This window comes from Aspergillus karnatakaensis (assembly GCF_047715665.1).
Source record: "Aspergillus karnatakaensis strain CBS 102800 unplaced genomic scaffold BJY04scaffold_10, whole genome shotgun sequence".
Classification (NCBI taxonomy): Eukaryota; Fungi; Ascomycota; class Eurotiomycetes; order Eurotiales; family Aspergillaceae; genus Aspergillus; species Aspergillus karnatakaensis.
In genome coordinates this window covers 2,912-18,366 of record NW_027395722.1, presented here as the reverse complement: position 1 = coordinate 18,366, position 15,455 = coordinate 2,912, and the positions used below count along the sequence as shown (strand labels likewise).

The 15,455-nt window shown below is 50.9% G+C and overlaps 4 protein-coding genes and 1 non-coding gene across 5 annotated transcripts; 3 read left to right on the top strand and 2 right to left on the bottom strand.

Annotated features, from left to right (window-relative positions):
• BJY04DRAFT_215286 (uncharacterized protein) lies at window positions 1-627 on the bottom strand (the record flags this gene model as incomplete). The annotated part of the gene is made up of 1 exon (XM_073715437.1): window positions 1-627. The coding sequence occupies one exon, from the start codon at window positions 625-627 to the stop codon at window positions 1-3; it is 627 nt and encodes a 208-aa protein (XP_073574126.1).
• Window positions 628-1,224: 597 nt separating this feature from the next.
• Window positions 1,225-1,316, top strand: BJY04DRAFT_t33. The gene has a single exon. It is a non-coding gene; the product is annotated as a tRNA-Lys (tRNA).
• Window positions 1,317-3,578: 2,262 nt separating this feature from the next.
• On the top strand, window positions 3,579-4,325 carry BJY04DRAFT_215285 (uncharacterized protein; the record flags this gene model as incomplete). The annotated part of the gene is made up of 1 exon (XM_073715436.1): window positions 3,579-4,325. The coding sequence occupies one exon, from the start codon at window positions 3,579-3,581 to the stop codon at window positions 4,323-4,325; it is 747 nt and encodes a 248-aa protein (XP_073574125.1).
• A 3,035-nt stretch (window positions 4,326-7,360) lies between these two features.
• Window positions 7,361-8,124, bottom strand: BJY04DRAFT_182179 (uncharacterized protein). Its single transcript, XM_073710298.1, has one exon. The coding sequence runs from the start codon at window positions 7,649-7,651 to the stop codon at window positions 7,493-7,495; it is 159 nt and encodes a 52-aa protein (XP_073574124.1). The 5' UTR covers window positions 7,652-8,124; the 3' UTR covers window positions 7,361-7,492.
• A 4,871-nt stretch (window positions 8,125-12,995) lies between these two features.
• Window positions 12,996-14,229, top strand: flbD (putative MYB family conidiophore development protein FlbD). Its single transcript, XM_073720769.1, has 2 exons — window positions 12,996-13,065; window positions 13,164-14,229. Exon 2 carries the CDS (start codon window positions 13,201-13,203, stop codon window positions 14,143-14,145), a length of 945 nt encoding a protein of 314 aa, XP_073574123.1. The 5' UTR covers window positions 12,996-13,065; window positions 13,164-13,200; the 3' UTR covers window positions 14,146-14,229.
• Window positions 14,230-15,455: the final 1,226 nt, after the last annotated feature.

Sequence of the window (15,455 nt, the reverse complement as noted above, 5' to 3'; positions counted from 1 at the left end):
TCAGTAAAGCGAGCGCTTCTTCTCCCTCTCCTCCTCCTCATCAGCCCATTTCACGTTCCTCTTAGCCAGCCGCATTCTCCTTACAATGCGATCCAAGTCGTCGTCCGAATCCTCGCGCTTTCGCTTCTCGGGCCTTTTGCCCTCCTTCTGCTCCTCTAGCTTCTGCTTGAGTTTCAGCCTCTGCTGCCTTCTCTCTCTCGCCTCTCCCCGTTTCTTCACCCACTGAGCCTCATATTTCTTCCCCTCGCCCACCTTCACAACCCCCTCCCTTTCCAGCGTCTTAAGGAACGTCCCCGGCCACGGGCCCACCTTCTTCTCATCTGTAAAGTAAGTCAGCGTCTCATTCACAATATCGAGCATCCTTTCCTTGAACTCCACGGGAATCTGCCCCTCAACCTTGTAGAGGATTGGTTCTTGAGTTAGCGCTCCCTGGACCGCGGGTTTGCGTGAGTGTTCGTAGCGGGGGCCTGGGATTGCGGCGCCTCGCTCGAGGATTCGGTACATTTCGACGGTGTTCAGGTTGTCAGGGGTTGTGACTAGGAGCCAGCGGTGGGGGCTTGTTGTTGTTCTGGGGGGGATTGGGGGGGAGAGATAGAGGGAGAGTGTCTGGTTGTTAGTGCTTGACATTGTGAGTGCTGATGTTGGGTTAGTGGTTGCTGTTGCTGTTGCTGTTGCTGGAATTGCAATGGAGTGTCTGTCTGTGTATTGCTTGCTGGTAGTGCTTCTTGCGGGTATATATAGAAGTGTAGATTTGATCGTTTATACTTGGTGGTTCTTTGTTGTTCATACATCGCGGATGCGGAGTATAGGGCTTTGTTGATATAATGTGCATTCATTTCTTTGTGTGATTGTACCGGTACAATACCCCTTGTTAGGGTCTTGAACGAAATCCCGTGTAAGAAACGGCAGGTCATTAGTTACATAGAAAACATGGAGTATGTCTTGTTAACGATAGCACAACAACAGCGTTAGAGACCGATCTCCGGACAAGACTCTTGTCAGTCATATCAATCAAGACAGTCTTTAAAACTGAAACGAAGTCATGACCAAGACAAGTTCAAGAATGGCTACGCAAGATAATGTCAACTTGTAGAAGGATCTAAATTGACCGAACTGCAAAGGGGCTGTAGTTAGTTAACTAGTTAACTATAACTACTCGGTACAGTATCCTGGCTGCGGCTCTAGGAATATAGATTAAATTAAATGCTGTTAAACTCAAAGGTCGCCCGGCTAGCTCAATCGGCAGAGCGCACGACTTTTACTTACGTAAGCAAGAGTTTATCGTGAGGCTGGGAGTTCGACCCTCCCGTCGGGCGAATGCTCAATTCGTTTTTTTTTTTCTTGTTTCTTCTTGCTCCCTGCCTGCAGTCAAGCAGTCTTGTTTTGTACGCATCAGTAGCAAGTACCTACTCACTCGCCCAAGCAAGACACTCCGTCTGGATTCAGTACCGTGAAGAGAAAAACCACCAGGTCATCGAGAAGAATTATCCGACTGATATATATAGTTCATATAGTAGTCGACAAAGTATAGGGCACGAGCCTTGTAGTAGGTTGATACTTCAAGTTTCCATTCTTTCTAACCTGCCTTCTGTGATATTGATTCTGCTGCATATGCAGGAATTTCCTTGGTGTGCCTTGTTGGCAACAACACAGCCCCGCGCCTGCTTGACAAGGCCGACAATCCTCCGCGTCCTTCTCAACTGTTTTCTCCCATCTGACGATGTTTCCATGGCCGGTCCACCACCGCCATAACACAATGGAAACTTTAGCAGCTGTTGGTGCTCGCAGGGAACATCCTCCAAGTCGTCGACTTCCTCACCCGAATCCTCAGAACCTCCACAGAGCTATACCACTCTCAAACCGGGGTGTTGGTCGGCCACGCCGAGATCGAGTGTGTCACGGACGACCTGACGAACATACTCAAGTCGACCAAGTTGACTGCTTCGAAACAGCTCGCTGTCGACGAGGATCTGCGCAGGCCCTGCGATGGCTGTAGCTTAAGGCAATAGAGAAGGTGATGACCGGAGGCGCACCCATCACCACTACTCGCAAAATACCAGCAAAGAGGTACTGGTCTGTTCCCCTGATGCAAAACGCGGGATTTGATGGGCGCGAGTCGCAGCTGGAAGAATTGAAGCGGTTGCTCTTTCTGGATGGAGGGGACTCGTTTAGAAAAGCAGCCCTCTCAGCCCTGGACCCGGCGGGTTAGGAAAGACTCAACTCGCTCTGGAGCTTGCCTATCGAACGAGAATCCACCGTCCTGACTATTCTGACGGAGCTGCTTGAACGCCTCACTTTTCTGCCACTGGCTATCGTTCAGGCTGCCGTGTATATGGATAAGAATGATATATTTTCTTGAGGAGTACTTGTCTCTCTGGGACGACACGGAAGAAATGGTCATTGGAGCTTCTTGGAGAGGACTTTGAGGACGACTGGAATTACAACAAGCTGAAGAACCCTGTGGCGACGACTTGGCTCATTCCGGTTGACAAGATCCAGATCTCCAATCCCCTTGCAGCAAAGTACCTCTTCTTCATATCCTGTTTGGGTCCATCGGTGATACCAATGTCATTGTTACCGGCAGCGAGAACCAGGAAGGTAACTCTGGATGCGATTGGAACCCTGTCTGCCTACTCCTTCATCTCGAAACATGGGAACGGGAATCGTATTAGCGTCTACCGACGGGTACAGCTGGTCATGCGCAATTGGATGAAACACCAGGGTATTCTGATGGACTACTCGGAACGCGTAATGTGTCATATAATACTTAGTCTTCGCGGCCATGAACAGGAGAGGTCTCTCTGGAGTCCGTGGCTCCCACACATCGAGTTCGCATTGTCGACTGAAGAGGCAGAGGCTCTTCTACCAGATAGGTGTGCTCTTCTCCAAAAAAGAGCACAAGATACCAGGAAGCGCAAGCGTTGCAGCGTATAATTGTTGAGGCAAAAGCCGCTGTCTATGGAGAGGACCACGGAATCACATTTACCAGTCTATCAGGTCTCGGGTGCGTGCTGGGCTTGCTCAACCCCAATGAGGGGGTGATCTTTTTCAAAAGCCTTCTGCAGAGATGCGAGAACGCACTGGGCTGGCAGCATGAATCTGTGTTGTCCATCCTGAGCCCACTAATCACGCTTCTGGCCATACAGGAGCAGGCATGGCGGATCGCCGAGTCTCTGGGCCCAATATACCTGTGCTTTTTTGAATGCTGTTTCAATCAAGCAGTATCTCTAGAACATCGTGGAGAGCTAGAGGAGTCTCTCGACCTCCACCAACAAGTACTAGCTCAGAGGAAAAAGTTGTACGGAGAGAACCATGACGATGTCTATTTCAGTCGCCTTGGTATTACAACGTCTATGTGGCACAAGATAGATTGGAGGAGGCTTTAAAGAAAACCCGCGACATGCTAGAGCCTAGAGCAGCCAGGCAGTCTATGATGGGGCACTGATCAAATGACAGCGACGATGGTCGCCACGTACGCTGCGTTTATGAGTATGGACCAGCAGAACAAACTCGAGGGCGATATAATACTTCGATGAGCACTAGATCTTTGCGAACGCGTATTGGGGTCAGAGAGCATTATGACGGCCCATGTGTGTGAGAATCTAGGTCTACTCTTGAAAGGCACAGAGCGCTATGATGAAAGTAAAGGCTTACTTCTTCGAGCACTGGCGGTCTATGACAAGCTTCTCGGAGAGCACCACGGAGATACAGTTTATGTACTCAATACCCTTCTTTCGTTGGCCAAGACGCAGAGACGAGATGAGGATATAGAAGAGCTATATCGCCGTTTACTGGCAACTCACGAGCACACCCTGGGACTGGAGCATTTAAAAGCACTCTCCACCATGGAGCTGCTCGCAATAAGTCTCTTCAAGCAGCAAAAACACAAAGAAGCCGAGGCCTTGCATCTGCAAGTCCTGGAACGCAGGAAAGAGACGCTAGGAGAAAACCACACCGGCACCCTAGTGAGTTACAACAATGTCGCGATGACCCTAATGGACAGAGGGCAATATGACGAGGCAGAGCGCCTGCTCATGCCCGCCGCAGCCAGAGCAGAGACAGCCCTCGGAGCAACACACGACACAACGTTGCTTCTACTCAGACACAAGGCTCGGGCCCTTGAATACCTAGAACGAATACAGGAATCCTCCGACACCAAGTCCTATATCCTTGAGCTCACAGAGAAAGGGCTCGGCCCAGACCACGAAACCACTATCAAGGCCGCTTTATCTGTAGCGGGGGAACTACGTTTACAAAAAAAACTACGACGAGGCAGAGCCCTTCCTTCTCAAAACGAGGGCCCCGAGCCAGCAGTCACTGGGTGAGAACCACAAAGTTACTCCACTGGCAAGCAACGAGTGGTCGCCATACTAGCGTGTAGAGGCGAGCTTGAGCGAGCTAGGTCCTTCTTCCAGGAAACACTCGAGGAAGCTGAGTAGTTTTCGGAGTTGATCACCGGTGTGTCCAATGTTGCTGATGCCCGTCATGATCTAAAGTTTATTGCGGAGCGCCAGAAGTTGATTGAGAGGGAGGTGAAGCCGCAAGAGAATGATGGATAGGAGGAAGACAAGACGCATGAAGAAGATACAGTCGCTATCATAGCCTTGATTAATTCTCGTGGCTTCGGCCTTTATAATAGCTCTAGAAGGAAGGAGCGATGGACTGCAGGTGAGGCGGGTTCCAGTTGGTCGCTCCTTCCTATTCAAAAATCCCCCCATGAGGCAAGAACGATGGTCTTGGTTGTTGGTCGATCAACTTTCGAGGAAGGTACGATGGGAGCTGGAGTCACTTGCTCCTTCCTTCTGAGCAGTCTTCGTTTTCCCATCCAAGCTAACGAGAACCATGTGGCTGCAGAAACGCACAGGACTTCTGATTTCAAAGCCCTCAAATTCCTGTGCCGGATAATGTGATATCGAACCCCCCAATCCACTCTCCTGATTGGAGAGCAAACACCCTAGCTAGAGTTCCCACTTCCTTGGAATCACCCCCGTCATGACCTGCAGAAGAAGCAATATACCTGATCTCGTCACCACCGGCATCTCCTCCGTCTCCAGCATCTCCACACACATGCGCGCGAGCTCTCACCTCCTTCCTAAACTGACAGGAGTCACCCTCGGGCAGCGCCGAGCACACACCTGCGCATGCACGGTCTCGCTAGCCCAGTGGATTCGAGTATAGTGTACGGAGTTCGTGCGTGGTGGGTTCAAGGACGGTGGAGACGAAGTCGTGGAGATCCATGCGCCGAGCACGAGCCTCTCGCCTCTTGGTCTCATCGGTGTCGATTTGGCTTGTGGCTTGGTTGGTTCGTCCAGCTCACTCTAGAGTCTAGCTGGCGGGTGATGGTCGCGATCGTGATCGTGATCGCCCGGGTGATCTACAATCGTTGTGTACGTACTCACTGCTCTGTGAGTATTGTTAGTAGGAGTTATTCTGGACTCTGGAGGAAAATCGCCACTGCGGGCTCAGCTGGTGCTTACTGTTCTATGCTTATGCGGGCTTGGGTAATCGTGACAAGGGCTGTTGGGTACGGTGTAGATGCTGATTCCTGGTTTCGCCTGCAGTTCGTATGTCAGTCATTGTCATAGCGCTGAGAGTCACTTTGTGTAGAGTATTTGAATGGGGTTAGATAGAGGTATCTAAATGCTTGTGCTAATGAGTATCTCTGGGGATACTTATTGTAATAGGTGATGAGATAGCCAGAATAGCTCACAAATTCGCAGTAGTGATACTGTAGTGACTATGTAAGAGGAATCGAATTGTCAGTCATGACTGAATAGTATAGTACATAGCAGGCATGTCAACGTCTCGTACTCTCCGCATCACGTTGTATCAATAAGTTTTGCGCTCGGGCTCTGTAGTCTAATATCCACTCCAGCACACAAGCGACTTCCACTGCACGATGAATCCACGCACGAAAAGCGCTCCGTCGCTCCTGCTAAATCGCGCCCTCGCCGAGTATCCAGTACCCAGAACCAGAAATCAGATGGGCAGCCTGTAAGCCCAGTCCAGGTGAGCGATGCTTCTCACAAGCCGAACAATAAGAATCAGAATAGCAACCAGATGATCCACTCGAGCAAGAACCTCTGCATCATCTTGATTCTGCACAACATGGATCGAGTTGGTAGCACACGGTCCATCCGTTGCACGGATATCAATTCCATGGTTCCGAGTCTGACATTGACTGCTTGGGTCTTCATCGAACACTGGGTCTGGTACGGGGGTTAGTCCAGGATGAAGCACACCAGATCCGATCTTGTAAACCATGGAACTGCTTCTAACCATATCCAAGGATTTGATGAGATCAGAGAAGGCCAAACGGGGGCGGATATGGAATCCGCATACGCTCTGCTTACAGTAACCTGTACTCAGTACCTATAGTATGGGTAGGTTGTGGATGTGGCTACCCGCTGTGACGGAATCAGTTGGACTGACTGGATGAGATGATTTGTGACAAATGCGCTTTAGCTTTTGGCTTCGTCGGCGCAATTCCAATTTGCTGGGTGCGGTCGGGTCTGATGGTCCGATGGAGTTGGGATTTGGGATTCTAGATGGAGTCGCGGAGTTGCATGGTCTGTTCGAGCTATGACGATTCAACGGCCAGTGACCTGTAACCGCACTATTCGATTGTATCAGATACTATGGCTGGCATGCACCATAGAATCAAAAACCGATCACTGTGGCTGCAGTAGATCAACGCCCGCAAACTGAACGTAAACGGTAACCATGTGCGAGAGGCAGAACCCAGAACCAGGTTCGCGAGTCTATTTCATGATCTACAAGTCAAGCATGGCAATGGCAATGGCGTCGCACGTTGTTGACACCACCACTACCGAACTCAGAGCAAACGAAACAACTCATGGCTGATCTTGGCTGACCATACGGTGAAGAATTATTTGTCAGGTCGACTAGCACGAGAATAAGCTCCCGAGGGGAACAAAGAACAGCCAAACGCTAGCGGTCGATCCTCCAGCTTTTGCAGTTTCCGGCGGCGTGGCTAGAGGCCAGTGCTCTCCGTTGAACTGAGCTCTGGCGTTTCTTTGTTCAGCGAGTAGACTAGTTATCCAGCGCCGTGGACCTGGTGCTTAAACAGGTAGTTTGTGGCTGTTGGGATTATTTGTCAGGTCGGCTTGTATGAGATAGTCTCAGATAGATAGTTACAGGGTAGATCGTGTGCGGACTGCGGAGTAGTGCGTGATAGTTGAAGGGGGAGAATAGGCTATAGCATTGCGGAGGTTTTCGATAGTCCCTGCAGGTCCGCCATCTGGACTCTACAATCCGATGTTCTGGGAGAGTTTACCTCGTGGTGTAGCACGAGGAGGCCGGTCATACTCGGGTACCTCATAACTTCCCAACCATGACAGCTCGGGGTCCATCTTGTCGACAACGTTGGCTATAGTAACATAGTTGGAGACATAGGGGACGTGACAGTACGTACCACGATTTCAATGACAGCAACAATACCATACACGTAGGAGTAACCGGTGGTACAGAGCTAACCATAACAGGCAGCAAGAGAGGCTCCTCGGCTTAGCGTCGGGAACCACAGGCAGGCCAAAATGGTCCCCGAGAGGTTCCCACCTGAAGCCCGATCCAAGGGCATCCAATCATCTGCATCAATGCAGGCCGGAGGTTTCTCTACGTCATGCTCCATGCTCCAAGGGTTTGGTTTGGTTTGAGTACCAGTGCACACTGCAGCTGCACTGCTGCAGACTGAGATTTTGTGGCTCTGGACCAAGACGGAGAGACCGTTTCCCGGCTCCGCCCGTGAAGGAGGCAGCAAAGAGAGGCTTGGATTGTGATCCTGGCGAGCTGTTGGGTTGTACAGTCGTTTTTCTTATTTGGTGATTGAACCCTCGCGACCGCCGACAAGAGTGTGGAAGTTGTCGGTCGGGGACCACTCTGGCACCTCTCAGTGACAGCGACGGCCGTTTTGATGGGGTTGTAAAATTGATACGAGGTAGATTTCAAGAGAAGGGCAGCGATCTCGATACAGGCGTAATACTTAATTTCGACGGCTTGAAAATTCCTTGACAGGTGCTTGGACCGCGTGGTTCGCACTTTACAGGCCCGACAGTCAGGAAACAGCGGCGGCTGCGAGAGCGCCGTTCGCTCCACTCCCTCTTCCAGTCAAAGTGCCATATGCAGCAAGCAGGGGTTCCTGGCCCGCGCCCTCTAGGGTCACACGGCAGGGGCAGAAGCGTAAGGGAGCTGCGGGGAGCGACCTCGCAGCAGATCATTCTCGTTGAAAGCTGGAACTGATGTGGCTGAATTGCGACCGCAGGAGATTTGATACAACCTCAGTCGGAGGATGTTCTGCACAGAGCAGGCGAAAAGCAAATTCTCCGCATAGACGCGATGCCTAGGGCATCAATCCCCCTTTTCAGCAGTAGGGGGACGATCGATTTTCGATCCTGCGTGCACAGTCCGCGCTAACAAGGGTTTATCTCAAATACTTCCCGTGTCTCTGATTGGATTTGGCCTTTGATGACAGTTAAGGTACACACGTTTTTTCCTCAGCACGGAGACGTCGCAGTCGCACTGCAAGCCCAGCATCCTGGCATGGGTTTTGACTGGGATCCACTGCGCGCTTCGTGATGAATCAATAGTCTTGATGTTGGGGGCCAATTATCTCAGCAGGATGCCATGTCGGAGGTTGTTCTCAGTTTGTAGACGTCAGCTCGTCTAGATGGACGGAATTGTCTTGCAAGGGTACTCCGCGAGAGCTGCGCTCGCGTATCCAAGAAGTATGGAGTAGGGTCAGAGTACAGAGCTGAGGGTAACTAGAGATCAATCATCAAGGATGGAGACCGGTGTACTCCGTATGTATGTGCCTGTACGCCCGTTTTCGTTTGTCCACGGTGCTCTGTACCACGAGGCTGGATCGTGAATACCCGTCGCATGGCAAAGTAGTAGCACAAGCAGTACTCAGATGACAGTTGATGCCGACCGGCGTTGTTCCTGCCGAAAATAGAGATGGAGATGGCGATGGAAGTCCAAGATCGATAGTCTAGAAGAGCACCGGGGCTGTCATCTTCTCCAGACGATTCATGAACGCGGCGGGAAGCGGAGCCAAGGAAACGGCGCAGTCCACGAGTCAAAAAGGAGAGCTGCGATTTAGGTTGGCAAAGAGGCTCCGACGTTAACTGCCAGATGCCAGATGCCAGATGCCACTGGTCCTTTTTCCTCATTCGGGGTCTTGGCGAGATCCGGTCCTGAAGTTGGAGATACGACGCTTAAGGGGACAACGCCCGCCCGAGCATCTCCGGGGCTGGCTCAGCTGCCAGAAGTTAATTAAGGCGGGCGGAAGATCTCAATAGTGCGACACCAAGAAGGCGAGGGAAGGAGTATCAGTCTATCAGATTCAAAGATGGTGAGGCCAAATATCGAGAGATGTTACCAGTCAACTGAAGGAGCAGCTTTGGTATTGTTGCGATGTGGAGTGCGAGCGACCTCCGTTTATCTTTGCCTAAAGGGGACTAGCATAATGACAAATACCTTAATTTGGCAGCCAATCAAGGAGCGGGATCGCAGCCGTCTGCTCCTCACGTCATGCCCCGCCAGGAGGGCTCGTGCTTTCCCACTGCTTTGGTGGAGTTTTTTTATATTGAAACAGATACAGAAAGAACAAGAATAATGCCATTCTTGTTCAAATATGATACTCCATGTTGGATACATGGCCCGCCAAGTCGCGACGGATCAACGGCGTCTAGCTCGTGACGGTTGAGCCAGGGGAGACTGGTCGATAATGTAAGGTACCGGGCCTGGCAGGCCATGACAGTTTGACAGCAGCATCTCCACCTCTCCGAGGCCGAGATCAGCACTGCTTCGGATTTTTGGGAGCTGCTGCTGAAGACAACTGAGGTTCAATCTATCTGTTTCGGAGAAATTATTCCTTGTTTGTAAGATCATGTGCTTTGCTGGCATTCAGGATTCATAGACATCATCGTGTATATTCAGTAGTCAATAATAGTTCGCGTCAAAGATTTGGGAATTGCTAGGGAAGCGAAACAATAGATCAGAGGAACTCTGCATAAGATTCCATGGTTCGGTTCCCAGCATGGTTGAGAGTCCACGCTCGATCAACCTATCAGACGGACCCGATCAGATCGCCCGCTAAGTATAGTCGAGATGGTGGCTACAGAGTGGTGCTCTTAGGTTATGATAGTCGTGCCTATCGATGCGCAACAAGCTTGTCCCTCAGCTCCTTCCATGACATCGGGAAGCTGGATTTCAGCGTGCCCAAAGGGGAGAGGCGGAGGGCAGTACCACCTTATACAACTTCACGAGCCGAACCTGGGGAGGTTCCCGATGTCCCCGAGTCGCCGCCGCCGCACAAGAGGTAACGTCGTCTTGAGCGACATGGACGAGCGTTATCGTGATCACTGTTCATCTTGCCGCGTGCACCGATGAGAGCATGGTTCCTCGATCCAAAAGTCCACCGCAGTCCGCACGAACGAGAAGATGGCCGCGTGTCCGCCACATTGCTGGGAAAATAAGGAACAGTCCCAGAGGAGTGGTCGGGGATCTTCAGAAAATAGCCGAAAGGGAAGAGCAACAAGCCACAATCCGATCTGTCATATCCCCGCTATGCGTTTGAAGCGGGCTGGACCTGGAGCCAGCTCTTGGGCCGTCCCTGCAGAATCAAACGTGAGCGCGACCAAGATCATGGGATTTCTCAAGGCCTGACCGTTCTGGAAGGGTGATGCCTCATTTTCCCATTCTTCCCTTGTGATGTATCGACTATTGAGTCGTGTCGCACAAGGCTTCACCATGACTCGGGCTCTATCCAGGATCATTCTGAGGGAGCGGACAGACGTTGTATGCCGAAGGGCAGCGAAAGGATCAGAGCCAATGATCGGGTATCTGCCTCGCCTATCTTCATGCAGGGCTACAAGGGTCGTGGGAGTGTTGACGCGGCAGGCTGTATGTAAGAGTATCCACGAGTTGATAGATGACACCGTTCCTGAATCTGACAAGATGAAGCTTGAGCGAGGTAAAGGATTTGATGGGCACGTCGATCATGGCCGAAGTGGGTAAAACGTCGGAATTCAAAAAAGATTCCAAATCATGGAGGACGCTAATCATGTTAGCCTATGCCAATCATGATCGCCGCCAAAACGGTTCATATCTGAGACTGAGAGGGCCGAGCTGGCAGGCTGGCTGGCTGGCAGTGGCAGCAGTAGTGGCACTGACAGGGGGGGGGAGAATAATCCATCCACGACGACAGAGGCTGGCTGAGCTCCAGCTCTGACTTTTTTTTTTCCTTCTCCATTCTTTCCACTCGCACTTCATATAGGATCGAAGAGAAAAGAGATCCCATCCAACCAGTCTAACTCTGATCTGATACTAGCTCGAAACTGTTGCTGCACGAAAGATCTGTCATTCTCCGACCGTCCCCACCTTCTTGTCTGGAATAGCCGCGAGGTCTACGCTGGCACAGCCTTTCCTCTCTGCCGGGTCTGCTGCTAATAATCCAATTAATACTCCGTCGTTCCGAGTTGATTCTCGCGTGGTCTGTGCTCAATAATGTCAATGATTTGATTTTTCAATTTGATTTGTATACCCCAGCCAGGATGACCCCTGACCACATTCCTCATTAGGTTTACTCACAGTCTCAGACCGTTTCTGCCGCGCCCGGTTTTCTGTCAGGGCCTGAACTTTGACGAGCATTGGCCAATTGCCCCCCCCTGGCTGTGCGTTGGCTAGCTCGAGGATCGCTCTTGATGAAATTGTCATCCGCCGGAGCTGTTCGCTCTTTCTTTCTTTAATTTATGCTCTGTCCAATGATATCGGGCAAACGTCTCGCCTTTCCTGGTGCTCGGTACTGCAGCTTCAGACCATTGCTTTCTTTCATGGTTTCCCCTGAATATAACTCCACTAATCCCTTCACCCGTTGATCAACCAGACTGGCGGGATCTTTAAGATAGCATGAATGAGATTGATGAGATTGAGTAGAGCTCTTCATGTTGGAGGCAAGTGTACTCCGTAGAGGATTATATGCGCGTCCACATCTCTCCGTATACTCCGTAACTCCATACATAGCATGGAGAGCCCAGCTTAGCTCAGGAGAGGAGACATCGGATGCTCCAAGTTTCACCTGGGTGGAATCTCGAAGCTGGTGAGAATTTCTGATGCAACACTAAACCTCTGATCTCTGCCGCTTCTCGATATAGTGGCAAATCTCCCCACGATCTGAAAACGCCAGCGCGAGGAGCTTTCGTTTCTTTTTCTCCTCTCTTAGCTCCGGCCATAATTCCGAGATGCTATGCTGGGACTATGCTGTAAGTCTAGAAGACTAGTGCCCACGAGTCTCGAGAGCACCGAGCTGTCTTTCCTTGGAATAGATGGATCGAAGGATTACTTTTTTTTTTTTTGTCATGATGGGGCCGGTTAGTTACCCAAAGCAGATACTGCACAATGCACAGAACGTCGTTGAAGATCCCCACCGTTGAGCTGAGGATCAAGATGGAGTTCTTCAGTCATGATTTCATAGTGCTATTGTATGATTCTCTGATTCTCAACCCCGAAGAGACCTGGATAGCCTCCTGAATGAACTGTTGTAGCATTGGGAATGGATGGAGTGCTCGGGTGGGGTCCAGACGGGGCTTCGATACCGATTCAATACCGCTAGGTATCTCCATCGTACCGAGTCCTAATTAAATAATGAAATAATGAAATAAAATAATCCAAAGGGGAAATGGAATTTCAAACTAATGGAGTATCATAGCTTTATTGTCCCTTTACCCTTTTCTCTTCTTCTCTAATTCTTATTTATTCCTCCGACAACTGTCAGCTCCAAGATCTTGGATCAGATCTTCTCTCATAGCGTGCTCAAACTGTGGAGTCTGCATCCATCTTGTTCTCTGACTCGTCTCCCTGCTCGTCATTCTCTGCTTCCTCTGCTCCGTATATCTACCTGCCTTCTTTCCAGTCTCTTTCTCAGATCACAACACAACACAACACAATTCCAATCAACATTCACCATCCCCTCTGACAGCCCCCTGTCTTATTGTTCGACAAAGCCGCTGCTTTAATTAACTTTGAGCGCTAACGGCAACCCCCACAGTAAGCATTCCTAACTGCCCTCCCACATCCTTTTATCCATCCTAAACCCCCGCCGCAACCCAAAATTTCCGTCTTGTCTCACTCTAACTTGTCACCAGTCAGCCACAAATTTACTTGCCTAATACTACCGTTGTCATGGCTCCTACACACCGTCGTGGACCTTGGGTTCCCGAGGAGGACCAGCTACTCCTTCAACTAGTCCGTGAACAAGGCCCCAACAACTGGGTCCGCATCTCTCAGCACATGCACTACCGATCCCCCAAACAATGTCGAGAACGATTTCACCAGAACCTGAAACCGTCTTTAAACCGAGAGCCCATTTCCGCCGAGGAGGGCATGATGATTGAGCGCATGGTGGGCGAGATGGGCAAGTGCTGGGCAGAGATCGCCCGACGACTAGGGAACCGAAGCGACAACGCCGTGAAGAACTGGTGGAACGGCAGCATGAACCGCAAGCGTAGAGGAATCCCCAACTTTGGCTCTTCGCCTTCTCGAACCTCGAACGGCCGCATTGAAGCACCATATCACCGTGCCTCCCTCGGCAGCAGCCCCATCATGCGTTCTCGTTTCCCTTCCATCTCCTACGACAGACCCTACACTTCCTGGACCAAGTCTTCCGCATCGTCTCGCAGAGAGTCTTACTCGACAGAGTCGACCGGCTACTCTCGACAACTCACTCCCATCTACACTCTTCCTGCTCTGAACCGTCCCGTGGAAGCGCCCTTGACCTCACCTGCTTTCTCCGACACCTCCAACGCACCATCCCTCGATCCTCCCTCTATGGTCTCCGACCACAACTCCGTTTCTTCGGCTTCACCACGCACAGTCGCCTCGCCACAGCTTCTACCCCTTCCAGTCGACACTCGCGCACAGTACGGAGAACTGCATCGGCCGCAAACATCGGACGACATATACTTTTCCGGCTTTCCGGGACCGAAATCGTTAGGTCTCTTTTCAGAGTCGAAGCCTCGATGGGCCCCGGAGCATCCCTACTGGCTTAACACCGAGGAACCCCGAGCAGAAAACACCCAACAACCACGACGAGACTCACGAATGGGCCTCGACACTCTCCTGAATTGAAGCGAAAAGAAGTACGATCGAACGAATCTCCTCTGTTTTACTATACTTGCTATATAACTTAATGCTGTGTACTTTTTACCTGATCTGATGTTCTGGGAGCGTCTTCTGTACATGTCATGGTCCGACCCCTTGTCACTCGCTGTTTGAGAATTCTTTCCTTTGTATCTACTATCTTCTGGAGGTTGATCCTACGACATTTACTGGAGGCGAGAGAAAAAAAAAAGCATGATCGGGGTGTTTGTGATTTAGAAGGGGAGGAGCACGGAGCGAGCGCTGACGATTGATACTATTTCCGGGTGGGTTGCATTTTGGATGTGTTTTTGGACTGGATTTAATAATACCCCATGGTCGCTGTGTTACGGTTAATACTCTAATTATTGTTATATAATATTGAACACATTTCATGAGAATTCCGCACACTCAGACCAGAAGATTGTATTCTAAAACAGCTGGAGCCAAGTAACACAGCGCCATCCCTGATGCATATACGAGGAGATCTAGTCGGCGCGGTGGCTGGCTGTCTCCGCACTTCAAAAGAAGCAACTACCCTTCGCTTTGAACTTTCAGCTTCACTCACGAGGGTGTCGGTGGAGAGCGGCGGAGAAGAGGGAGGCAAAAGACAAAAGACTCCCTCCATTTATTCATCCATTCATTCATCCACCCACCTACCAGATTCGGCAATCAGGAGAGACGACCTTGGGTAGCGCCTGCAGCTCGCAACGTTGAAATCGATAGGTCTCCGGAGTATTTCCAATCAAGCCAGCGAGCGTTTCTGCTCTGCTGCAACTAACCCTCTTCCAGGTGTTGAAGGTCAGGATCCGAATCCCGATTCTGATGATGGGCGGTTCATGCAGGTTGGATTCAGATCCGGCGGTTGCGGTTGGGATTGGGATCGATGGCGAGGCGCGAACAGGACTGCCAGGAGGGGGTTGAAGGATCTGCTTCCTGGATAGTATTGGGCTTTGGGCATATCTTGACGGGCCTGTTCACTGTCTCCTTCCTTTCTAACGGTTGAGTCTCCGAGGCTACTGCTACTGCTCCTGCTAACCACTGATACTAAGATTGTCGGCTGCCCATCCGGCCGCTCCAGCCCAGCGTCATGCTCTGCTGATCCACCTGTCAAGGAAGAGCAGTCTAGTGGAAACAACTTCGTTGCCAATCGATCAAGTCCAAGGCGCATCAAGGGAAAAAGCAAAGCTTCCCCGAATGCAGACAAACCTTTCAGCCACAGCTATAACAGACGTAATATGCCAGTCACTCCTGGAGTCCTGATCGGTGGTCAAGTGTCAAGTGTGCAAAGGGCCAAAGGC